Source organism: Gadus morhua, chromosome 7, assembly GCF_902167405.1.
Source record: "Gadus morhua chromosome 7, gadMor3.0, whole genome shotgun sequence".
NCBI lineage: Eukaryota > Metazoa > Chordata > Actinopteri > Gadiformes > Gadidae > Gadus > Gadus morhua.
This window is the reverse complement of record NC_044054.1, coordinates 9,435,090-9,459,715: the sequence shown is the minus strand read 5'-3', so window position 1 is coordinate 9,459,715 and position 24,626 is coordinate 9,435,090. Positions and strand designations below refer to the sequence as shown.

Below are 24,626 nucleotides of genomic sequence, written 5' to 3'. Positions count from 1 at the left end.
ACATGAAAAAGATAAGAAAACTGTGCAAACCAAGTCTAATACAAGATAAGACACCTATATTACAATTATAATATGGATACATTTAAAATCCATGTGTTGACAGGTATGACTTGTAGGATCTTCTCTGACTGCATCAGAAACAGAAACACACACACATACACATGACCATACACGCAGGCACACACACACACACACACACACACACACACACACACACACACACACACACACACACACACACACACACACACACACACACACACGCATACAAAGTCTATTTCCTGTAAACACAGGGAGGTTAATAACAAACTTAAGGATATGCAGAGACACACTAAGGAACACTTCAAGGTCATAGAAGTTAAACTGGTAATTTCAAATGGAGAGCAATTATATTGTTTTTATGAACTCTTTTTCTTTGTTATGAAGAATTATCCCAACAAAGAAAACATGAAAAAGTGAAGAATACCTCTGAATGAATAGTATGTGGTCACTATGGGTGATTGATTTATACTGCTCTCTGGTGAGCTATTACAGGGTGATCATGGCGAGGTGGTGTGGACAGTGCAGGAACCGTCAGAGCAAAATGATAAGCTCTACATACCGACCTCTCGCAGGTAGGTGGGGTCAGGCTTGAACAAAACCCTTCCCCTGCTCTCACACACTGCCCTCAATACCACAGTGCCAGTAGAACACAAACAGACGGGGACAATAGCAGAAAGGAGACACTGGGACACCAAACCGTTCATATCGCAGCTATTTACGACCGGAGGTGAGGCGAAAATGTGTTAGTCACACAAATTGATCGGGTAGGAAGAAACTGATAACTTTATTGAAATGATTACGTATATCAATGCGAAAGTATTACTCCTGAAGCATTCCTGTTTTCACATAACTGTATTCTTTATTTAAATCAATATAATATCAATATTTAATATGGATGTATTTGACAGTGGAATGCTTTCAAAGCTTGTGGTGTTTTGTAAAAAATGATTAATATAGTTTGATTCGATTGTAAATTCGTAAGTAGTAACTTCAATTTATGTCTTCTATTTATTTAAAATCAATACTGAGGCACACAAATATCTATATAATCAATTTCAGATTTAATCACAGTTCCTAACAATCGCTGATGAGATGCTTCTTGGTTTTTCCTATTCGTTGTCATTTTCTGTCAGTATCTGCAAGAAAAGATCTGTCAATCGGCTGTCAATCATCCTGTGCAACATGACCACCAACAAACCGGTCCAGCGGCGCATCGTTTCCAAGGACGGCCACAACAACGTGAGGATCGACAACGTGGAAGGCATGGTCAAGCTGTACCTGCACGACATCTGGACTACCGTGGTGGACATGAAGTGGCGCTACAAACTCACTCTGTTCGCCTCCACCTTCGTCATGACCTGGTTCTTTTTCGGGGTTATCTTCTACTTCATCAGCATGGGAAACGGGGACTTTGAGGCGGTGCTGCCGTCCAACCACACGCCCTGCGTGGAGAACGCCAAGACGCTGACCGGCGCCTTCCTCTTCTCCCTGGAGTCGCAGACCACCATCGGCTATGGCTTCCGCTACATTAACGAGGAATGCCCTCTGGCCATCTTCACCCTGGTGGCTCAGCTGGTGATCACCGGACTGGCAGAGATCTTCGTCACCGGGGCTTTCCTGGCCAAGCTGGCTCGGCCCAAGAAGCGCGCCGAGACCATCAAGTTCAGCCGCTCGGCGGTGGTGTGCCGGCGGGAGGGGAAGCTGTGCATCATGGTGCGCGTGGCCAACATGAGGAAGAGCTTGCTAGTCCAGTGCCAGCTCACGGGCAAGCTCCTCCACCCAAAGGTGACGCAGGAGGGCGAGAAGACACTGGTGCACCAGAGCAGCGTCAACTTCTACATGGACTCCAGCGGCGAGTGCCCCTTCCTCATCCTGCCCCTGACCTTCTACCACGTGCTGGACGAGAGCAGCCCCCTTGTGGGCCTGACGGCCGACAACCTGCACACCCGAGACTTTGAGCTGCTGGTGACCCTGAACGCCACCATGGAGTCAACGGCTGCCACCTGCCAGAGCCGCACGTCCTACGTGCCCCAGGAGATCCTGTGGGGCTACGAGTTCAAGCCGGTGCTCTTCAGCAACAACAACAGCCGCTATGTGGCCGACTTCAGCTTCTTTGATAAAGTGCAGGCGAGCGCTGATTCCATGTTTCTTAGCAACAACACAGAGAAGCTCAAGCTGGAGGAAGAATATAAAAAGGAGTAATTCAACCTACTAGCAAAAACAACTGCTTGCAACTTTTCTTTTCTTATTTTGTCATTTTACATGCTTAGGAGATGATGGACAACCTATTGTCTGTCACCTAAAAGTCAAAGTCAATGTTGCCAGATATCATGAAACAAGCAACTCTCAAAAACACACAGTTAGCCCTGATGCCTCCAGAATACCCTGCACAGTGTAGGCTTTCACTGGGCTGCTTCAGAGCTAGCATTTCATTTTTGATCTTGTCAGGGCACACTGTGCAGGCACTATGGATCAAGAGTATGGCTTTTTAAATACTCTGCCTAGGTCAATGGTTGCGATATGTTTAAGATTTATGATAGCAATTTGAATATAGGACCTGAATTTGAGTATGTTGGTCAATGAGGGGACAGGTAGCGGTATTGTGTGGTAACTGGTTGGACAGGTGTACAATAGAACTGTAAAACAATCCACTCCTTTGAAAATGTTCTAGACGTTCTTGTATTTCAAGATGGAAAGGGGTCGGTTAGAAGGAGATTAATGTCATATACCTTAATTTAAATCATTTATTTCTACAACTAGTTTGATTCTATCTTTTCAATGATGTAGGGTTTTTAAAGTCAATACAATGCCTGTCAAACATGTTGATTTCATGGTCATCCTCATTCATCATTTCAATTTGATAAATTGTTACATGATATATGTATATATATATAATTGCTGAACACAGATCAGTTAATTAAAAGATAATAGTCTTTCTGCTGAGGACGTGTCTTTCTTAACCCACTACACAGACACCACAACACAAACACACCTGCCATTGTTGTGACAACAGGTCTGGGCTACCTCTGTTTGTTTGCTTCAAAACAAAGATAATGTTTCTCCTTCAAATACCTTTTACACTAAATGCATTAAATGGGAAAAAAGCTGTCTTTGCAAAAACCTTAAAGGTGACATATCACACACCAGGACACACCACCAGGTGTGAGTGTGATTAGCCGTTACAAGCCGTAACGGCTTATCCACCTAGATGTATGACGGATAGATCAGTCTACCCAGCGCACATCTAGGTGGACACGCACACTTGTGATGTCAGAAGAGGCAGATTTTCAAAAATGCTTGTTACGGCTAATCACGCTCACACCTGGTAGCATAATAAGTCACCTTTAAAAACATGATTAATGATGAACACACAAAACACAAAAGATATTTATTTGGTGCGTGCAAATTTTTGTAGAATAGAAGGAACAAAGATATGCAGCTGACTGCATACACACTAAATACATGGCATCATCACAGATATGCTTTCAATATTGTTACTAGTACGCTACCGTACTATTATAACGAGTCTGAAGTATATGCATGGCTTCAACTCGTAAATATGCCATAGTGTAGCAGAGTAGGCCAGACTGACGGATCTAGACACAACTTTATAACAGTTATATCTGTGTTATCATGGTTCTTTGTGTTCATGTGAATGACAATATGAATAAACATGAAAAACTTGCTACCCGTCAGTTAATTAACTCTATATTTTCTGGCCGCTATGATATTTACTCGAATACATATTGCATGGAATTAAGTATATGCAGGCCCTGAGTATTCAAACATATACAAAGTGGAAACATAACAGCAAGCAGTAATCAACCTTACCTTATTGAACCTTATTGAATGGTTCAGCAGGATCCTACTGGGTCGTCAACTTCTCTCGGCCACCCGGCTGGTTTAACCAGTTAACAATGGAGTTGTGATTTGATGTCCTGTAGCCAGTTGTGGGGGGCTGATCAGGTATTCTGCCCAGGAATTCGCCCAGGTGCACTTTGAGTGTATCAAGGTTATCCTGGGTGTTGACATCTTTCGGTAGTGCGTTCCAAAGCTTAGCTCCTTGGACGGCAAACGAGGCATCGTATAGGGTTTTGGCAGACGTTTTCACTCTGCCATAGAGCTTGGGTAATCTAGCTCTCCATCCGAGCCTTCCGGTGTAGTAGAATTCCATGTTGATTTCATGGGGCACTTTCTCGTGTAGGAGTTTCCAGACGTGGATTATGATGTATCTTTCACGCCTTCTCTGCAGTGACTGAAGTCGCAAGGCTTTCAGCCTTCCCCAGTAATCTGTTTCCTGTAGCCCACATATGTGTCTTGTAAAGAACCGCTGGACATCTTCTAGAACTTTGATGTCTTCCAGCTTGTGGGGGTTCCATAGTGGGCAACAGCATTCGAGTTTGCATCGAATAAGCGACTTCCATATCGTAAGCATGACCAGTATAGAACGGTCTCGAAACACTCCTAGCGCCCATGCAGCTAGTTTTCTAGCCCCAGCGGCCGTCTGGTTTATGTGAACCGACCAGTGGTAGTTGGAAGCCAAGGTTACTCCAAGGTCCCTGACGGAGGCTTTTGGCTTCAGGCTGAAACCTGCTAGGGTTTGGTAGTCAAAGTTGTAGCTGTTGGTGAAGGGCAGTTCCTCTAGTAGTTTGCAGTTACCTGCCCGGTAACATAGGTACTCAAACTTCCCTTCGTGTAACACCATATTGTTCTGCAGTGACCACTCGACAACTCGGTTGATATCTTCTTGAAGTAGATGCATGTCGTCTGTAGTACTGATAGCAGCAGATAACCTTGTGTCATCCGCAAAGCTTGCCGGTGTAGCGTGGTCTACAGTTTCCTCTAGGTCGTTGACATGGAGGAGGAAGAGTAGTGGGCCGAGTACTGTACCTTGTGGTACGCCACTGAGAACGTCTTCTGGTTCTGACTGGTGTCCGTCCACAGTAACCACCTGTGTTCTGTTGGACAGGAAGTCCTTGATCCAGTCATAGAGCTTCCCCTTGATACCGTAAAACTTGAGCTTACGTAAGAGAAGACCATGGTCGACCTTGTCGAACGCTTTTGAGAAGTCCAGGTATATGACATCTGTTTCTAGTCCAGCGTTGAGGTTCTTTACGATACCGTCGTAGTGGGCCAGGAGTTGGGTAAGACAGCTTCTCCCTTTAAGAAAACCGTGTTGTTTACTGGAGAACAGGGAGTTCTCCTCCAGGTATCCAACTAAAGAGTTTCGTATAACCCGCTCAAAGATTTTTATGATGTGCGAGGTCAGTGAAACAGGGCGGTAGTTCTCTGGTTCTGCCTTGCTATCTTTCTTGTGTATCGGGATGATGTATTGTTTCTTTAGGGACTCCGGTATCATCCCTTTGGCGAAAGAGCGCTGCCACAGCATGTGGATTGGGCCACAGAGGTGCTGCTTACATGCTTTCAGAATGCTTGCAGGTATGCATTCGTGGGAGTTAGACGAGTAGGTACCAATCTCGTCGATTGCTTTGATGATATCGTCAGTGCGAAACACCAGGTCCGAGATGCTGCAACTCGGTGGTGTTAGTTGCTCCGTGGTGTCTTTGAGGTTTGGGTTAGAGGGATCGCTGAATACTGAGACGTATTGTCGCTGCAGAATATCAGCCATAACCTTTGGGTTGTTCTCCAGGTCGTTGTTGCTGTTCCTCAGTGGTCCCACGTTGCTCCTCAACTTAGAGTATTTCTTTGCATAGCTGAAAAAGAAACGTGGGTTCGTCTTTACAGTAGCAACAGCTTTGAGCTCTCTTCGATTTAGCTCGCTATGTATCGCGTCCCTGATATCGATGCACAGCAAGCTTATCTCATCCTTGATGTCTTGTATCGCTGGTGAGTTAGGCTGCTTCTCCTCAAGAGCCTTCACTCTGGCCTTTAGCTTCCTTCTCTTCCGCTTCAGCACTTGCCTTTCTCGGCTCTTAGGTTTCTTCGGTCCGCAACTTGATGGAGGGAAGAGTTTACGTTTGGGGCAGTGTTTGAGAGCCATTTGTAGCACGGTGAGTCGTAGTAGGTCCATGAATTGGGTGCCATCGTCGTCTTCCTCCTGATGACAGAGCTCTGCTAGCTCCTGCCAGTTAACCTTCTGGAGGTCCTCGTTCATCTTCTCGAAGTCACCCTCGTAGTGGTTGATGGAACGGAAGGAGAACGTTCGAGCAAAATTAAAAGTCAAGAACACACTAATGGAAAATATATAAATATGAAGGACAGATGTTCCCCTTTATGCCATACTGTACCTCGGCTTTCAGGTAAGTGGGCTGCAGAGCAATGGCCGAATACCAAGTTCAGCTTGTCCATAATTCTCTTATCAGGATTCGAACTCTCAACCTAACTATCCGCTAATGATAGTCGTATGGTAGTTATACAATAAAATAAATGGTCATATAGGAAAAATGGGCGTTTGACTGTTCTATGAAGTTGTGGGAAAAGTAAACATTTTTCAGGCATAAGGGTAATGATGAATCTGATTCTAGAGATTAATATGATGAAAGAATTTTGAGTCCAGGTCAATCTGGTGAAGAGAAATCTATTTGGTTTTATGGGTAGAGGGGCTTATTGGTAACCATACCCGAAAATTTCAAGTTTTCGACTTACGGCATAGGCTGCAGTATGACTTTTACAGAATTCGAGGGGGAAATTAACGGTACAGAAACAATAGGGGACCAAGCTCGGACCCCTGATTAAAGGACTTGTTTTGTGAAAGGACCACACTGGAACTACAAATAAATTGTCAATACATTTTATTATCATCAACAAACATTCCTTACTTCTACACATTTCATCAGTTTAAAGTACATTTAATAGCAAAGTAAAATGAATGTTCTTTTTGTGCTAGTTCAAAATGTTGGGGGTGGTATTTCATTCAGCTGTCCTATGGAATAAACCTGGCAGTCACTTTTATCAAAAGCTCCGTGAACATCAGAAGTCAAGAGTCAAGATCAACTACAAATGTTGAGAAAGCATGCGGGGGATTGTAATTTATGCATGTTATATTCAACATATGCAAACTAATGATTTGATGCATCAAATGCTTTTGGAAAATAGAATGCCTTTTATTATCTGTTAAAATGTTTGTAAGAAAGCATAAAATAATGTAAAAACCCTTATCTGGTGAATTATTTGCAGGTACCGTGCTTGTATTTACGATCACTTGAAGTTCCACTTGAAATGAAAACTGTTGCAAATCCTTCGAGACATTAACCATTGTTTTATATACAAAAACCCACTACGTGCACAGACGTGCGCGCAAACACATACACACACACACACACACACATTTCATTCAGCAATTGTTGTCTGGGATTCATTCAAAGGGAGCTCCAGCTTTTCATACTTGCTTAGCTTTAAAGTCAGGTACTGAGCGATCTCATTGGGATCCGTGTATTTACAAGCAGGAACGTCCTAAAAGGAGAAGTTTTGAATCATTAAAAGCATGTATATCCACTCATTCAACTAATTTCTCAATCATCATACATTTCGGCAATTCAAATATGTCTCTAAATATGTGCTTTTCCACAATAGCTGTTAGCAAAGCATCTTCTGAGTGTGAGTGTGTGTTATTTGAAGACACACATTGATGACGTTATTTGTCACAATAACCTTATCATAACACATTTTCAAATCCATATTTCACACCACTAATGCAAAAGGTCTTATTAGTTTAGGGATCGAGGGCTGATTGACACTGCTCTGCTCCAATCAGAACTCTGGAGTTTCAGACTGAATGGTCCACTTACAAGACAACATGGTGAGAACATCCTGTGTTTGGTACTTATCATCTTTACCAACCTTAAGGTCTGCAATTTTGCTTTCTTTTGTGCTGAACTCCCGGAGCATGTATTCACATCCCGCCTGAAAACATAAGATTAGCATTCATTATCTTTCTGCAGCAGAACCATGGAGATCTTTCTGTTCAGTACTGTAGAACCGTGAAGAGGTATTTCTGTTTACTGCAGCAGAACCATGGAGATCTTTCTGTTCAGTACTATAGAACCGTGAAGAGGTATTCGTGTTTAGTGCTGCAGAACCATGATGCGATCTTTCTGTTCAGTACTGTAGAACCATGAAGAGATCTTTCTGTCCTATGATGTAGGAACGTGTAGAGATCCTTTTGTTTCGTAGCACAGCCACATGAAGAGGCGTCTGTGGTCCGTGGTCCTGCGGTGCTACTTGCCTCATGGTAGAGCCGCGTGTCGTTTATCCGGATGATAACTCCGTCCACTCGAAGGAAGAACCGCAGCAGCACAAAGAAACTGGTGGGCATGACCCTCTGACAGGAGAACCAAGAAAAAAAACTGTCAGGCACAGCGAGGGAGGGGGGCAGGTAGGTAGGTCGGTAGGTGTGTGTAGGAGACTTTCTCTTCTTGGATATGCAAGAAGAAGTCGGCGTCCATCCATTTATTTATTGGAGGAAAGAGAGGGATAAACTGAAGGAGCGAGGATCAGAAAGCCACTCACTATTTTGACGCTGATCATGGAGACCCCGTGGTCGTGCAGCTCGTCCTCAAAGAGCAGCACTTCATCAAAGAACATGATCTGCTCACGGGCCTTCAGCTTCTCCAGGTCGATCCGGTCTGACGTCTCGCTCACCTTCAGAGGAGCGCATATTAAACTACTGTATCTTCTGCTGTATCTTCACAGTCCAATGGAGCAACCACTGAACAAATGCAAGGCTATAGAGGACATCACGTCTCCTTGATTTGTTACCGAGCCTGTTTTTTTTTTCTATAGCACAAAAACGTTACAGGAAACATGGAGACTGGTCATTTAAAGTCAATCTTTATAACTTTATAAGTGACTCACTGTGATCTGCGTGTCCCCTAGTAAGGTGCCCCGGTAGTCCGTAGTGTATGTCCAGTCGTAAGGTTTCACCACCTCTTTGGAGTGTTCTGAATCTGCCCTAGGAGCCCAACACCACAATATTATGTACAACCACACAATAACCCTGGTCTGATATCTTTGTGATTAAATGTATTCCTTTCTTAATCAAAACCAAAATCATTCTAGTAACAATGCATAACATATAGTAACCATATAAAGCATGTATTAAGCAATAATAAGTCTCCTTGCCTACTCTCCTGCCACTCCTGTGCGCAGGCGACTTTGACAGAGTCTTCCATGTTATTGACTCTCTTCAGAGCGTCAATGGCGTTAAACTCAATGCCGTAGCCGTCGGCGTGCTGAATCCGCAGGACGTTGTCCCCAAACAGCATCTCTGGAAGGGAAGGCAGGTTCATATCCTCTGCCAGACTGGAGTCACAAAGTTATGAGAGAGTTTACACAAACAACAATACTGGAAGTACTTCTATAAAGAAACTATTATCATAGTCACAGTAATATCAAATGACTGGAAAAGGAATCATAACATAACAACATATTGACTTTCCTCGACACATCAACAAAGTATCTTTGGAAATAATGTTTTCTGAACAACCTTCCCATACACTCAGGAAAATAATGGCGTTACTTCCCATTCAATGCATTTATTCTGATACCATTGAGATAATTTAAGATATGCAATGAATTTGGTAAGTTTGAAGCTGTCCTGTATTCAATTTTAATACAAGTTTACTCATGATGAAATTAAATCAATAAAAAAAAGAGTGAATATAGGATGTAAAACATATCATACTGCAGGCTTTAATGGAACCGGTTCTTGTGTTATTGTGCTTAGTTCATACGTCTTAATAACAAGCTCAGGAGAAATGTTTACATTTCCTTTTGCAGTCACTTTAATTTATGCAAGTGTAAATTAAACTCACTGCTCAATATCCTTTGACTTCATGATGTGTGTTTTGGTTGCAGTCACTTTCCACGGTCCAAATGCAAAGTCCTGTTTACTGCTCTTAAATCCATGTGACGTCATGTTTAGAATTTGGGCAAACATCCACGAAAGAAATGCGTCTGATAAAGAGCAGAGAAAAGAATAGCAGATGTCAGATCAAAATCATTTATCAATATAACTATATGATATTCGGCAACAAATAGCATTTACAAAAGTAAATTTAATACTTCCAGCAGAGTCCAGTTCTTGTTTGTTTTTAATTGAACACCATGCAACATGACTATCACATCTAGGTTGCTAGATGTGATATGTTTCACATACGCATGATTCGAATGGGAGTAACACGCAGATTGCAGCGATTAAGAGAGGGACCTATTGGTCGACATGTGCCGTGTTTCTAAACATCTTGCAGACATTGAGATTCATCACAACAGGTTGCCCTGTCGTCGGGATGAACATGTTGTCTGCCGCTGGTCATTCATTCCTTATAAAGCAAAACTGGAAAGAATGTCATTTGGATTTACATCCTGCTCCTGTCTCGCTCTTTATTGATCGCGAGGGACTGGGAGACAGTCACATCTCCCATTGAGTTAAAGCCCCAATAGTGGGGAGGGCGTTTAGAAATATCTTACTAGTATAGTGACTGATCTGCACCTGAATGTGGATGTCTTTATAATAATCAAAGTAAAGTCACTGATTGCACCTGAAGGGGTCTTTATAATTATACCTGAAGGTGGATGTGTCTTCATAATTATAGCTGAAGGTGTCTTTATAATTATACCTGAAGGTGGATGTGTCTATATAACCATACCTAAAGGTGGATGTGTCTTAATTATTATAATATTTTTTTGTTGGTCTACGTGCAGATCCCCTCGTAATGCTAAAGTCAAATGGGTTGAAAGCATCAGATCGTTTATTTTGACACGTTGACGGTTTAAAACCCGTGATAACAATCAGTTCAGACCAGCATTAAGGTTTAGTATATTGATAGATATTAATATTTGGTCATATTGGACGAATGAAGCTGCCGTTTGGAAAGGAAACGCTTCCAGAATCCGGTCGTCATTCTGATGATCTAATCTGCTCCCAATGACACAATGGTTACATTATATATGCATAATATGTGTACATATATATGTCCAAAGTAAAACAAACTACAATCCGCCACTATGTGTTCATTCTTACCTCAGGTTTAGTTGATTAGCGTTGGTATCGGGAGTGTTTGTATATGTCGTCCGACTGCTGTCCGTTTCCTCAACATTTATTCCGTATGGTCGATTACATTACAGCCACCCATGAGACATATACGATATACGTCGTTCTACGGTTGGTCATTGAGTCAATAAAAATGGCATTATTTTAACATATAAATGTCTACATACATAGTATTGCTTTACATAGCAGTTTGCATTACTGTACGGTTGCACGGAGCATAAAGACAGACGCACCGGACACTGACTACAGTCTGTGATGATAGGCTATATTTCTACAAATGACTTACTATTACAAGCGATTAACATGACGAAACAACACGAACTAAGCTAACATTAGACTATAGCCATACCAGATAACTCCATACCAGCTAACCCTAACTATTTCTATTAAACTCTGAACCATTTTGCAACAGGCAACTGTGTGTTGGTGCGTCTTATTGCTTCCCACGTCTGCGTCTGCATCTTTCCCACTCCTGGCTAATAGTTTCAGCTTTTGTACTGTATATCAGAAATGATCACCCTGTACCACACTGCTGACTTGTTGATGTTTTGTGAGCACTCACGCATTTCTCTAGGTATCTTAAGTTTCCTACTGGAGTCATCAAAACTTTGGACTTTGTTATTGTAAGAAATATTGTGTTGCAAAAACACTTTGTGTCTTACCCTTAGCGTTACCCTAACCTTAACCCCAGTAACATTTCTTCATCATAAACTACAAGTTACGCAAAATGGCATACAAACATCCAGTCCAATATGAAAGAAAAAAGCTAGCTTCATTAAGGAATCGAGCCCCTTATCCCCGCGTTAATGAGTTGTTCTCTGACCACTAACCCATCAGGTCTTAGTACGTGCGATTCAAGAGTTAACCACTTGACAATCTTTAAACTTCGGTTGCCTAGAAATTGTAAAGACAGTGATGTGTGTACATTGTGCGAGCATCCGTCACTCGCGATGTGTGTGCAGTCCAAAATGAAAGAAAAAACCTTGCATCACTAGGGAATCGAACCCCCAATCATCAGTTGGTCGTTGGTAACTGTAAACAAAGAGATCGCATTTTGTTTAACTGCTAACTAACAAACGGGTTTATGCGTTCACTGAACAAAGATTATGGAAATAAAAGACCACTTTTCCATCAGAAAAATCATCAGAACCGTTATTACCAACCCATAGACACTAAAGCCAAAACCTCTCACATTGCACACCCATCGCGAGTGACGGCTATGCGCACACATGCACACACCCATAGCGAGTGACGTAGGACGTAAAGTCCCGCCCAGGTCGAAGTGGCGTCGATTTAGAGAGTCCCCCACATCAGTACCTGGCAGCCTGCCTGGCAGGCCCTTCTTTCTAGGTCCATGGGCAGGCCCCATGCAGGACCCCAGGAGCAGCGCATACTTCCGCAATCCACCAGTGCTCAGTGGCCAAACCTGGTATTGCAGTTCTTTTAGCGGGCTGTGCTTTCTTTAATAGGCCCATGGTCAATGATCGGCAGAAACATAAAAAAATTGAATTTACTAAATGTAAGGATTTTTAGGTCAAATAATGTTTACTGCATTATTAAATGCAAAATATTGAACATTTATAAAGTAAAAGAACCCTCATAATTGATAAGGATGGGTGAACCTTGAATACAGATATTCGTTTTGCGTTCTATACAGATGAATACATTTGCTTTAGGCCTACCCTGGTGAACACAAAAATAAACGCAACCAACAACCAAAACGTTGAATAACAGCACTTAAATGTGAAGTATGTTTAATTGAGTGGCATCTATTAGAACAAACAAGGAAGGAATCGAAAATCATACCCATGAGTCACATATTAAAATAGTTTTTAGTTTGGCATTCATTTAACCAAATAAATATCAGGCATTTTAATAAACAAAGATGGCTGACTGGATGTGTCTTGTCTTGTTGCTCTGATTGGTTGTAGGTCCATCCAATGGCTCCAGAGATGCTCTGATTAGTTGATGGTCCATCCAATTGCTCCAGAGGCATTTTAGTCTGAGCACGATGATGACACCATTGGAAATCGAAAATGAACAAGAGTTTCAAGACTAATACGATTTTGTCAATTGTTCTGTGAATCTTGTACATGTAGAATATTGAGCAGTACGCACCCAATGGTTTGCAATGTGTATTAAGCTTAGAAAACGAGACAAAAAACAGCAGAAGGATGATTATGAATGCCTGCTTATGGTATAACGTCGATAGATTACCATGTAGTGAACTTGTCACAGCCATGAGAATAATTAACAACTGTCTAAGTGTCAACATATTAATATTCATGAGCAGGCTAGAACCTATGCCATTTTAAAATCCATTCATATATTTTGTAAATTCCTATTTTCAAACAGAGATTTACAAGGAAAGCTCCAGCCGGGGACAGGCCACCAGAACCAGGGACTGTCGACCTAACCCACAAAAAAAATAAAACTCACAAAAAAACGAAAAGGTCAAATGGTCTGTGTCTCTGTATTCTTTAAAATAGACAATGAGTTTATTCCATTTGTTTACATTTCAAATGGTGGTCTCGCACACTTCCAGCAAACTCTCTGTCCAGAGGGCCAGAGCCATATTGACTTTGGCCTCATCTGATGGAAGCTCCAGTTCAGCTACGGTTAGCTCCTCTACCTCCTGGAGCTGCCTGAGGGCCTTGAGGTGGGACACAGGGAAACGCAGACCCTGTTGGAGAATCACAGAGCACGGAAGGATTGATGCACAATCATTGAGTCCAACATAAATTACCACACCTACCATAGATACTGCACTGGTCCAAAGTTCGGACAAATGTACTCATTATTTTATTTTTTTGTGAGGGCATCAAAACAATGAAAGGACAGAAAAAGAGGATCGAACGTATAATTTGTCGGAATCAGAATCTCCTTTATTTGCCCGTCTGGTGGGCAACTGAACTGCAGTCTGCTTAAGCTCACGCATTCTAAATTGTTACTAAACTACAACCATTTCAAATATTAGCAATTTAAAGTGATTTTTGCATGTACAAATTCTACACGTAATGCCTTTAAAGGAAGACCAAATTCTAGAGGCACCTCATTTACATGGTTACATTACTTATTGACCATGGTTTTAAAACCCTGAAAAAATGTAGGTTAAGTATCAAATTGTCACCTGTCAATTCAATGCTTTGTTTTCGAATAAATAAATAAATTTGGTGCTTTTACTTTGAAGTTTGTATTTTGTTGACAATATGGAGATTAATAGAAAACGGTGAAAATTGACCATTATGGTCCATGCCCGCACCGACAACAAACATTTGTTCACATGCTGTGCTACGCTGCTATGCATTCTAATCTAACAACAGACATTTCATACCAGCCGATGATTAGGTGGACATATGGATACTAGAGCCAGGCTGGGAATGAGGCCAAGACACCTGGATTAACACTAAGGATGTACATTTCCGTTCGTTTTGCTTTGATATTGTAACGTGGGATGGTGCAGGTCAAGGTTATGGTCGTTTAGCAATAGCTCAGATTAGCATTAAGTGACGCTAATCAGAAATTGGGATTATCCTCACGGTACCTTTATGACATTCTTTGACCATATTAAGCCAGGTCTCAATGGCACTATTCAAGCATGCATGCGTTCAAGTACGTAGCTCCGAGATCCCTGCCTACAACAACTCTTTAATATGTAAAAGTGAGACTTCACTGATAAGACGGCAGTTACTCACAGTAGAGCGGAGGAGCACGCGCACTACTTCAGAAAAAAGAAAAAAAGGTAGGCGCCACCTTGTCGCGCTTCATGTTTTTAGACCTGACTTTTACAATATGCACCCATTAACCGGTAACTAACCTATACATTTGTCAGAAAAGAAAATTGAAACACAAGAAAGTGGCGCTTTCTTTTTGGTGAGGTGCTTTGTCCTAATCTGGTACAGCATAGTGCTAATACTACTACTAACCTATATGTAACGAGGAAATATAACATGGTACGGAGGATCTGTAACGAGGATATGTAAGGGCGATATGTAATGAGGATATGCAACAAGGATATGGAAGGACGATTTGTAACAAGGATATTTAAAGAGGATATATAACGATATGTAACAAGGCTATGTAACGATGACATTTAATGACATGTAATGAGGATATGACACAGGGATATGTATTGAGGATATATAACAACAATATTCTTACTCACTGCTTTTTCATCCTTTTCCTTTTCTTTTTGTTTCTTTATAAATTTCACATTTATTTAACAAATTTGCTGAGCTTCTCAAATTATTGATTCTGTCTTTGTGGGAGGCAAGACCTGGGGGTGGGTGGGCTTGGGGGGGGGGAGTATGGTTGAGTATTATATGTGTTATGTTGTCTTACTTGTGTATATGTGTAACTGTTTCTTGTATGAAATATAAAATACAATAAAAAATTGATCACAAAAAAAAAAGGATATTCAACAAGGATGTACAACGAGGGTATGTATTGTGGATATGTAACGAGGATATGTAACGAGGATATGTTACGTGGATATGTAACGAGGATATGTGACAAGGATATGCAGCAAGGATGTGTGACAAGGATATGTAAAGAGGATATGTAGCAAGGATGTGTAACAAGGTTACGGGGATATGTGAAGACATGTAACGAGGTAACGAGGATATGTAAAGCTAGGCCGACATGCAGAAGTATTGTCGGCGGACCCCTACTCTCGTATTGATTGGATTTTTGGTGACAGCAGAGGACCTCAGTTCATGTGATTGTACGCCATAGCGTACAATCTGGAAACAAGCAGCCTGTGTCCTGAGGCGAAGATCTCTTGATTCAAAGTAAAAAACTGAAACTAAAAAACATTACCTGAGAGACTTCATCCTCCTCCTCTGGGTCAGATTTACCGATCATGTGGACCTCTCTTTGGTTCCGCAAGGAATGCAAAACAAAGACTACCAATTCTGTTGCCTCGTCCTAATACACCGACAAGGCAGAGAAGGAATAAAATAGCATCCATTAGAAAAGGTCAACAGTCATATTGTGCCTTTCAATTTGGTAGAACCTTAAGTTGTTGTTCTTAACCAGAGTGTTCCTCATCAATAAAACATGACCAGCAACGAGTCAATCCATCCAGGAAAAGTTTCTCTATACAGTAAATAGTTCAATTCTAGTCCCCTTTTTTGCCCCTCAACCAACCTGAAAATTATTTAGCTATAACTTAAGCTGCTCTTTGTATTGCAGATGGGAAAAGATTCATAGTGCAGGATTAAATCAAAAGTAATAAACACAATAGTGCATATTTTGTACAATAAAAGTGCATTTATTAATAGTTGAATTTGTTAAACATAAGACATAAATATTTACGTGAATAATTATGGATTTACAACTCTATTTCCTGCTATGGATCCTTACTCATTTCTTTGAAAGTCAAATAAATTCACGACTGTTTTGTGTATTTAACTTACTGTTCTTTCCTGGTTGGGCTCCACTGTAATGACGATGTGGTCTCTAAATCTCAGACGTACCGAATCCTTCAGTGCTGGAATCTTCCCCGCTAGAGGGGGGAAACATACGTTAATAAACCAAATGTACAGCCATAAAAATAAAAAAAGCCATGGACATTTCACACCAATACAAATACTTTATGTAAGAACGTATACACCGACATTTAGTTCCATATGTACATATATATATACATATATAGCCATTTAAGACAGATGAGTGGCCACCTTTTAAGTAACTGGATCTAGAAAATCAGAACTGGATCAAAGGTTATTTCAACAAATCACTGTATGTGATTGCTCTAAATAACTCTCAAAAACCACACAGAGCCTTACAGGGTGCTATGTCCTCCTCGTTCTGGGTGTATGGGGGCAGTCTGCTAGTGACAAAGTCCCGCCTCATTTCAGTTGAGTTCGGTGCAACGGCTCCACTCTCCAAACGGTCCCCCAGTCCCCTCAGCATGTCTGCCATCCGCTTGCCGGCGTCCAGGTCGCCCCCGCTGCCCTGATCAGGCCAAAGAACAACACCAAAATAGTCCCACACAGAGGGAATGAGTCTGTGATGGTTAAAAGTTAAATTGATGTGTTTTATCAGAACCTTTTTTTAGATCATTGAATTTAAATACATTTTCAAAGCAGTGATATCCTGTTATTCTTACATCAGGTGTGGGAAAAACACAAAAGAATATGGCTGTGGACGTTAGTGTCTTTATATGTTAGGAAGAGAAAACTAAATACATTATAGGTTGAAGTTAGCTGATCTATTATACATGGTTGGGAGAAAATCGTATATTTGTGTAATGATATTGTCTCGTGGCATCTAGCAATGAGGCTGCACATTGCAACCAACTGAATGCACCCTGCACCCTCTGAAATGACGTTGTCATTGTCTAAGAAAGCACAGAGTGGCCAGGTGTCAAGGTGAGGTGATTCCTTGACAGATTTATAAATGTATTTACATTTGTGTATTTTTGCTTACAAGAAAGCGCTTCGATTACACATTTAAAAAAGGCATCCTCTAAAGACATTTTTCCTTCTGGGCTGCTTCAGAAACGGCGGTGCAACATAAATTAACTAATTAGCACCTAAATATGAATATTATATAACATTTTCCCAATCAGTTCCACTGAGTGCCAATAAATCCCTAAAAAGCCGATCCTGACTTACACTGCAGTGTTAGGATGTGCTTTTAAAGGAGGGAACGATTGGCCAAGGTACTGTACTTTATACAGGCTCAGAGGTCAAGTGTCGTTTGGCGATAAAAGTTCCAGAAGATAAAATTGAAGTGTTCAGGGATAAACCAATAGACATATACCTATACCTTAAGTTCATGACAGCAAAGTCCCATTTCAGAAGTCAAAACTGGGTTTTTTCGTGGTGAAGAATTCTTACCAATAAATGCCTTCTGGGCATGCCCTGTCGCAGGCTTATATCACTCTGCATCGTGTCAAACAGCATGCTGGGAAACACATCCAACAGCAGGTTACCCCATGACCTGAGTGGAGAGAAAGATGAGAAAATAATGTTGTGAAGTCAGCTCACAATTGGTCATTTCCTCCTATTGAAGTCTAAGCTAAATAAAAATACACAAAACTTTAGATCTTCAGAAACTATCTTTGTATCCGCTCTACACAGTTTGTCGGTCTGTATGTAAAAAGGTCCCTTTGGTGACACGAACACAAGTGGATAGCTGAACATACGGTTCAGCTATATAAGGTGGACACAAAGATATAACCATCGGTAATCCCAGTACATAGAAGAGGACACAGAAACCCCATTGTATTAATAATAACCATGACAACGTACATGTTCTGGTAGGTGCTGAGGGTCAGGTGGGTGGAGTGGTCTACTCCTGCTGGGGTTTCTGCTTGATGGATGGTTCCTCTGGGGAAGTAGAGGAGGTCACCCGCCTGTGTGGAACAAACCCATACATCAGTTTTCTAAACTCTAAAACATGTTCTCTGCGTCCAATAAGATCTGGTGCACAATAAGGTCCTGTTATTAACCCTTGCGGGGCTACACTCAGAAGTTGTCGAGGCCCCCCTGGAACCCAGGAGTTGAGGTTCGGTTTTATTTTAGAATTTGGCAGATTAATAAAAAATAACTTTGACACATATCAACAACGCCTGAACACTCTCTGCAGTGTCAAAGCGGAATGTGGGTGCTGGTAGAAACACCTTCAGTATGATGTCATGAGGATGATGTCATGAGGGGTTGAGTGATGGTAACCTTGAGTATGATGTCATGTGTGGGAGTCCCGATGCGGTGCTCGGGCTCAAGGCCGTACTCGCGGGCCAGCGGCACCGTGGGGCTGTAAAGACGCCAGCGCTTCTCCCCTTCCAGCTGTAGAATGAATACCTGACCAAAGATAAAGAGAGACACACTCACTCACTCTGAAGAACCAGGTACTGTCGATTATGAGTGGCATTTGTCAAAGTTGCCGTATCTATCCATGATGAGGAACATAGCGAGGCAGGGAGTGGAGACACAGTGGATGCTTTGCGGGTTGTTTGCTAAATATTGCCCTATTCTCCTTTCTCTTTACCACTCAGGATTTTTCAGTAATGTGTGTCGTCGTCTATCCTATACCGTCACATTGACAACAAACAGGCAAGGCTACTGGCTTGACCAACACATTGTCAGGACGGGTTCTGGTGTTGGTTGATTTGTACCTCGACATCGTCGTAGTGTGGCGGGAGGCCCTGGGACTCCTGGGGCGTCATGTAGACGTTAGAGCCGACCAGAGTACCAAAGAAACACTCCAACTTCTCCTGGATTCTCCACAGCTCATCCTGACAGGAATCCAACAGAGTTTAAGATTTCACTATGGCTCGGATTTCTTAATGTGTGCAAATACGAATACAGCTAAACATTTTGAACACTCCCCATCCCCGTTCCTCACCTTGAATCTCTGCGGCTGGTGAAACTGGATGGTGGCTTTCTTCTGATGGAAGTCTTTGTTGAGGACGTTGTGGTTCACACGGCCCACCTTGTTCATGACCTTCTTTTTGCCTTCAACACAGCGGCAGACGTTGAGGTCCGTGCCGTATTCCAGACCCTGAGCACACAAAGCCTTCATGTCTGAAAGCTGGAACAGGGACTGGTAGTAGGAAGAATTGGCAGGATCAGACCGCTGTAGGTGGAGGGGCCTCTTCTCCCAGACGTCCCTGAAGAACTCCTTCTGGCCCATGGGGTGGATGAGGCTCTGGAAGAGGCCAGCGGGGTCGTCTGAGCTGAGACAGGCCGGCCCGGTGTGATGGGACTTGGCTGTTTTAGGAGCCGGCCCCTCAATGTGGCCAACGGAGGCACCGGTTTTCTTTTTCTTTGGCATAATTTGATTTGACCTGAAACAGAAAGCCAACTGTAGTGAACAACCACAAGGACAATTTCTCTTTTTGAGCTTTTTTGTTTGTGTTGTTCTTACAGTTTAAAGCTCAAGAAGAGAAATTGTACAGAGTATGTTTAAATAAAAAGGTATTTCTATAGTAATAACATCAAAGTGATTTTAGGTGTTTGGTATGAAAATGAAGTTTAATTAAATTGCTAAATTAAGTGTGCTTGTTTATAATAAAATAAGGTATAGCAAGAAAGGAGAAGTATGATACAACATAATAGGGTGAGAACAACAGACGCCAAATGAGGAGCTGTCTAACCCAGTCTCAACAGACTGTCCACCAGGTCAAACGAGATGTTTGCAGAGGATCCCCACAGCCTAATGCTGCCACCACCAAACTAAACTGTGAGGACTGCTCCTCACTGTTTCTTCAGTAAACACATCTCAGCACATATTTCACTTGGTTTTATCAGACCACACGGGTAGGTAAACCAATACAGAACAGCTTACAACTCTAGACTCAAGACTGACTTGCGTAAATATGATAGAGGTTGCAGTATAGTGAAGCAGCCTCATGGGACCCATGTGGGTAGACGTGCTGTCCTGGAACATGGATCATTTAGTTTGATGCCATGACGTGGCACAGGTTACAGTTTCACGATGCTAATTTAACTTTGGTGAACATGATTTGTGGGATTACTCACGTTGTTGAGAAAATATCAAAGCGTGTTCAATAGATCCTAGTGGCATGGATATATATTCTTCATCTGTGTTTTGAGATGGGTGATTAACTCATGAAGGTGTTTTAGCGCCCCCTACGGGGCTGGAGCACCAACAGCTCTGTGCTGCTCTTAGATCCCATTGAGGCCCATAATACTAATAATACTAATACTAATAAATAATAATACATAATTTGGTTCAACTTCTGAATAGTAAAACTCACAGGATTAAAAAGGTAAGGGATCCAGAGGTTTTTATAAAGGCGTAGAACATAAACTTTTTACTTTGATTATCATCCAAGTAATTATTTGAGGATCTTGGATGAAACGGACTGATACACATATTTTTGGCCAGTGTAATAATGCCAGTGATGACCTGACCCCACCAGACACACATGTCTGTGTGTCCCAGTTCCCTCAATGCTCTGAGGGCGGCGCTGTCGAGTCAGTATAAATGCCTTCAGACTAAAGTCCATAAACTGTTGAATTCCATGTCTGTTTACTACTGTCCATGAAGCCAAAGCAAATCTCCACCTACTGGACAATACAATGTTATTCTATGATATATATTCTATGATACTAAATTAAATGTGTGTAACAGATACAAAATATCGTACAACTGCATCATATCACATTTGATGAAGGACACTAATAAATTAATTGAATATCAAACATATGTTTGCTATCCAGTTTTATAGAAAGTGGCAGGATTGAAAGATGAATGCTGAGAGCTGTTTGACTGAATCAACCCCATATGGAGTATGATCTGTATGAAGTGATGAGGGCAGAAAGGGTTTGGGTGCTCTGGACTCATTTCAAGACTGGAGGAAATACAAGCTCGTTTCTGGACCATGAGGTGTGAGTAAAGAACAAAGTTTGTGTTGTTCTTACAGTTTAAAGCTCAAGAAGAGAAATTGTACAGAGTACGTTTAAATAAAAAGCTATTTCTATAGTAATAAAATCAAAGTGATTTTAGGTGTTTGGTATGAAAATGAAGTTGAATTAAATTGCTAAATTAATTGTGCTTGTTTATAATAAAATAAGGTACAGATTGAGGAGGGAGAACTCTTTTGAGGTGCATTCTGACAATTTGAGGCTGTGCAGACCCAATATTGGTAATTGTGGTAATTTCTTTCAGACCCTTTCGGTCTAAAGCATAGCAGGCACGACATATTTTGCTTGAAATGGCAGAACAGAGTTTTTAGAACAGAGTATGTAATTGCAGCCAACTTCATAGGAAACAAAAATTCTGCCTAATATCCAAGCTACCCTCAACTGCTGGAAACACTTAACATTTGTTGTAATTATATGTAAACCTTAATGAATCTGAATACACTGACTTGTTCCAATGTGGTGTGCATGCAATGACTAAAACCTACTTCGTTTTAATACTTAAATTTACATATTTTTGTTTTGAAATAGAAAATGAATTTCAAACGAAAACAACTTCTTGTGCCCCTAACTGACAGTTAACTCCTTTCCTTGCAGGAATGTTGAAAATGTGAGCAATTTGAGCTATGCTGACAAGCCTATTGATTATCTGCATCTACATTGTTTACTACTGAGGTCTTTTTCCCTATTTCACCTAACTAAGAACCAAATGGAAGAGGAGACTGGGGCCTGAAGACCACTGATCAGCCCCATATCACCAATAAGACCACTGTCCAGTCCAATATAACCCAGTGGTCTGTATACCCCTGATCAGTGCTACTCTCTATTTAATGGATCTCAAAAGTTGCGACAAAAAGGCTGTCTGTTTAATGATCACGCATGCACATTTGTGTGTGTAAATCACACACACAACCTACTTCAATATATGTGTGTATGTGTTTGTGTGTGTGTGTGTGTGTCAGTGCATTTTTTTTTGTGTGTGTGCTTCTGTGTGTAAGTGTGTCCGTGACTGTTGAACGTACATAAGTATGCGTTGTGCGTGACAACACGGGCTAAGTAAGGTTAATTAGGCCGGCCTTTGTGTGGGTGGAGGGTCGACAGTGCTGAAGTTTGTTCAATTCTGGATTTGTATAGGATTTTTTAACTTTCAGACACAAATGGTTTCCACACGTTTCTTTTCACCACTGGAGATATGAAGAGCACACAATTAGGTCCTGACTGACTTTACAATGGTCTGTTACAGACATGTTACAAACATCATGCAGAGATCATTGAACGATGGGTGTTCCCCTGACATGAATGAGTCAGCCACATGCCCCTAACAGGCCATCGACATACAACTCAACAAATAAGAAGAAAGGTGGCTTGATAATTGTTCACATGTGCTTCCCTTTTCTGCCAAACATTGACTTTCAATGAAATTATACTAGCCTCTGTGCAATGAGCTGTAGTTTGACACAAAGATTTGTTTTCGTTAAATTGGCACTGTTTGGTGCATCAGCATTTTCCATATAAAGAAACGTAAAATTCTATGTTGCATTATATTCATTCATGCAGGCTAACACGAGAAGCCAGGGCCCTGCTCAGCATGAATGAAGAGGAGGGAAATAGCCTCAAAAGGATTATTATAGTATGGCATCTAATTATTGGAATTATTGGTAGGTTTTTTGGTGCTAACTTTAAAAAATATAATCTTGACCATTTTATAAATGCATGGTTCCAGAGGCCCTTTAGGAGCCCTCAGAATGTTGTGGCCGTTTCTTACAGAATAAAGTTACCATCGGCCTAACTAGTGGATTCAATAAGGTTACTATCCCCTAACTAGTGGGTTCAATAAAGTTACCATCGCCCTAACTCGTGGATTAAATAAAGTTACCATCGCCCTAACTAGTGGATTACTGTAATTAAAATAACCATCACCCAGGTAGCTGATTCAATAAGGTTAACATCACCCTAACTAGTTGATTCATCATCACCCGAACTAGCTGATTAGTAAAGTTACTATCCCCTAACTAGTGTAATGGAACAAGTTAGCATCACCCTAAATAGTTTATTGAATGAAGTGTTTGAGTTTGTGTGTGTGTGTGTGTGTGTGTGTGTGTGTGTGTGTGTGTGTGTGTGTGTGTGTGTGTGTGTGTGTGTGTGTGTGTGTGTGTGTGTGTGTGTGGGTGGGTGTGTGTGCGTGTGTTTGTGTGTGTGTGTTATTTGATGTTGTATCATGCCTGTATGCGTTGCAGACCTCTTTCTATTTTTTTCTGAAATGAGTTTAATCTCAATAATCTTTAATCTTATAAAATAATACTTATTAGAAAAATGTCAATCATTATATTGCGGTTGATGAAGCTGAAGGTTCTCATATATTTAATTAAGACCTGGGGTACCCCACATGACATACAGTTAGGAGGGGAGGGTCTCAGACTATATATTACTGCAACAGAGGAGCTGATCAGAGATGAAGGACCAATGTACTTTTCAATCACGATTTCATGGCTATGGTAGAAGTTTTCAAATGTTTCTGATGTGATTGGAACTTTGAGCATGTGTTCTGTTTCTCCACAAAGTTGGAATGCCTGAAACAATCAAATGCAACAATGTTATAACCCTGGAAGTCATATCGTCTGAATACCAATCACAAAATAGACACTTGTAGACAATGGTAGACTTGGCTATCTGAATGGGTTTGGAGTTCCATAACATAGGATGATACTGAACCAGTGGTCTGAGAGCTGTCTATGACAGATGGTAGTAAACAAGACCTAAAGACATTCAACGGCCTGTTAGTGACCATACCGAGGGTTTGTGGTGGGCCTCATTCTAGCAATCATTTCCTCATGGAGAGAGAGAGGCACGGGGTGAACATTCTGAACTCAGCAGATTGTTGACAGGATGGAAAGAGATCTGTCCTGGGACCTGTTCCACAAAGCTGGAAAACCAGTCAGAATTTACAGTCGTTTAAAAAAATGGTATCAGGTTCCCAAATGTTTGAATTATTCATAAGTAATTAGCCAATAGTCTGATGTAGTGCTATGAGGAGAAAGAATCATGAGTGGATGGTGCTAACGTGGACTTTAAGGTATTACATACCAAAACAGTGACACTGGAAACAGAAAACATTTTGCTTCAGCCTCAACAGCCGGCTGACATTTTCAAGAATCCTACAAATGGATGAGAACATT

At 41.4% G+C, this 24,626-nt stretch overlaps 3 protein-coding genes across 7 annotated transcripts; 1 reads left to right on the top strand and 2 right to left on the bottom strand.

Moving 5' to 3' along the window:
- Positions 1-602: 602 nt before the first annotated feature.
- Positions 603-2,985, top strand: kcnj15 (potassium inwardly rectifying channel subfamily J member 15). Of its 2 annotated transcripts, none has more exons than XM_030360528.1 (2): positions 603-769; positions 1,176-2,985. In XM_030360528.1, exon 2 carries the CDS (start codon positions 1,225-1,227, stop codon positions 2,242-2,244), a length of 1,020 nt encoding a protein of 339 aa, XP_030216388.1. In that variant the 5' UTR covers positions 603-769; positions 1,176-1,224; the 3' UTR covers positions 2,245-2,985. The 2 variants fall into 2 exon arrangements, with proteins under 2 accessions (XP_030216388.1, XP_030216387.1); XM_030360527.1 differs by having other exon boundaries at positions 628-806.
- Positions 2,986-6,777: 3,792 nt separating this feature from the next.
- On the bottom strand, positions 6,778-11,299 carry tiprl (TIP41, TOR signaling pathway regulator-like (S. cerevisiae)). 2 transcript variants are annotated; one of them, XM_030360530.1, is made up of 8 exons: positions 11,024-11,299; positions 9,816-9,957; positions 9,124-9,303; positions 8,857-8,953; positions 8,512-8,643; positions 8,228-8,323; positions 7,843-7,905; positions 6,778-7,455 (listed from the first exon to the last, which is right to left on the bottom strand). In XM_030360530.1, exons 2-8 carry the CDS (start codon positions 9,938-9,940, stop codon positions 7,333-7,335), a joined length of 816 nt encoding a protein of 271 aa, XP_030216390.1. In that variant the 5' UTR covers positions 9,941-9,957; positions 11,024-11,299; the 3' UTR covers positions 6,778-7,332. The 2 variants fall into 2 exon arrangements, with proteins under 2 accessions (XP_030216390.1, XP_030216391.1); XM_030360531.1 differs by having other exon boundaries at positions 9,124-9,268; positions 11,024-11,069.
- A 1,473-nt stretch (positions 11,300-12,772) lies between these two features.
- riox2 (ribosomal oxygenase 2) lies at positions 12,773-20,629 on the bottom strand. Of its 3 annotated transcripts, none has more exons than XM_030360520.1 (11): positions 20,545-20,629; positions 19,409-19,850; positions 19,179-19,298; positions 18,736-18,864; positions 18,313-18,416; positions 17,899-18,001; positions 16,843-17,011; positions 16,471-16,559; positions 15,872-15,979; positions 13,569-13,736; positions 12,773-13,465 (listed from the first exon to the last, which is right to left on the bottom strand). In XM_030360520.1, exons 2-10 carry the CDS (start codon positions 19,835-19,837, stop codon positions 13,572-13,574), a joined length of 1,416 nt encoding a protein of 471 aa, XP_030216380.1. In that variant the 5' UTR covers positions 19,838-19,850; positions 20,545-20,629; the 3' UTR covers positions 12,773-13,465; positions 13,569-13,571. The 3 variants fall into 3 exon arrangements, with proteins under 3 accessions (XP_030216380.1, XP_030216381.1, XP_030216378.1); XM_030360521.1 differs by having other exon boundaries at positions 12,773-13,074; XM_030360518.1 differs by having other exon boundaries at positions 12,774-13,736.
- Between the last annotated feature and the right edge of the window lie 3,997 nt (positions 20,630-24,626).

What these genes read in the sequence shown, in the direction of transcription:
- kcnj15 (XM_030360528.1), top strand. Translation starts at nt 1,225, where the DNA reads ATGACCACCAACAAACCGGTCCAGCGGCGCATCGTTTCCAAGGACGGC.
- tiprl (XM_030360530.1), bottom strand. Translation starts at nt 9,940, where the DNA reads ATGTTTGCCCAAATTCTAAACATGACGTCACATGGATTTAAGAGCAGT. An exon ending in TAGGGGACACGCAGATCACA is followed by an intron (nt 8,644 to 8,856) that starts GTGAGTCACTTA and finishes GCTCCTCTGAAG; the next exon opens with GTGAGCGAGACGTCAGACCG. An exon ending in ACACGCGGCTCTACCATGAG is followed by an intron (nt 7,906 to 8,227) that starts GCAAGTAGCACC and finishes TTATGTTTTCAG; the next exon opens with GCGGGATGTGAATACATGCT.
- riox2 (XM_030360520.1), bottom strand. Translation starts at nt 19,837, where the DNA reads ATGCCAAAGAAAAAGAAAACCGGTGCCTCCGTTGGCCACATTGAGGGG. An exon ending in CACACTACGACGATGTCGAG is followed by an intron (nt 18,865 to 19,178) that starts GTACAAATCAAC and finishes ATCTTTGGTCAG; the next exon opens with GTATTCATTCTACAGCTGGA. An exon ending in AGGAGGATGAAGTCTCTCAG is followed by an intron (nt 13,737 to 15,871) that starts GTAATGTTTTTT and finishes ATTCTCCAACAG; the next exon opens with GGTCTGCGTTTCCCTGTGTC.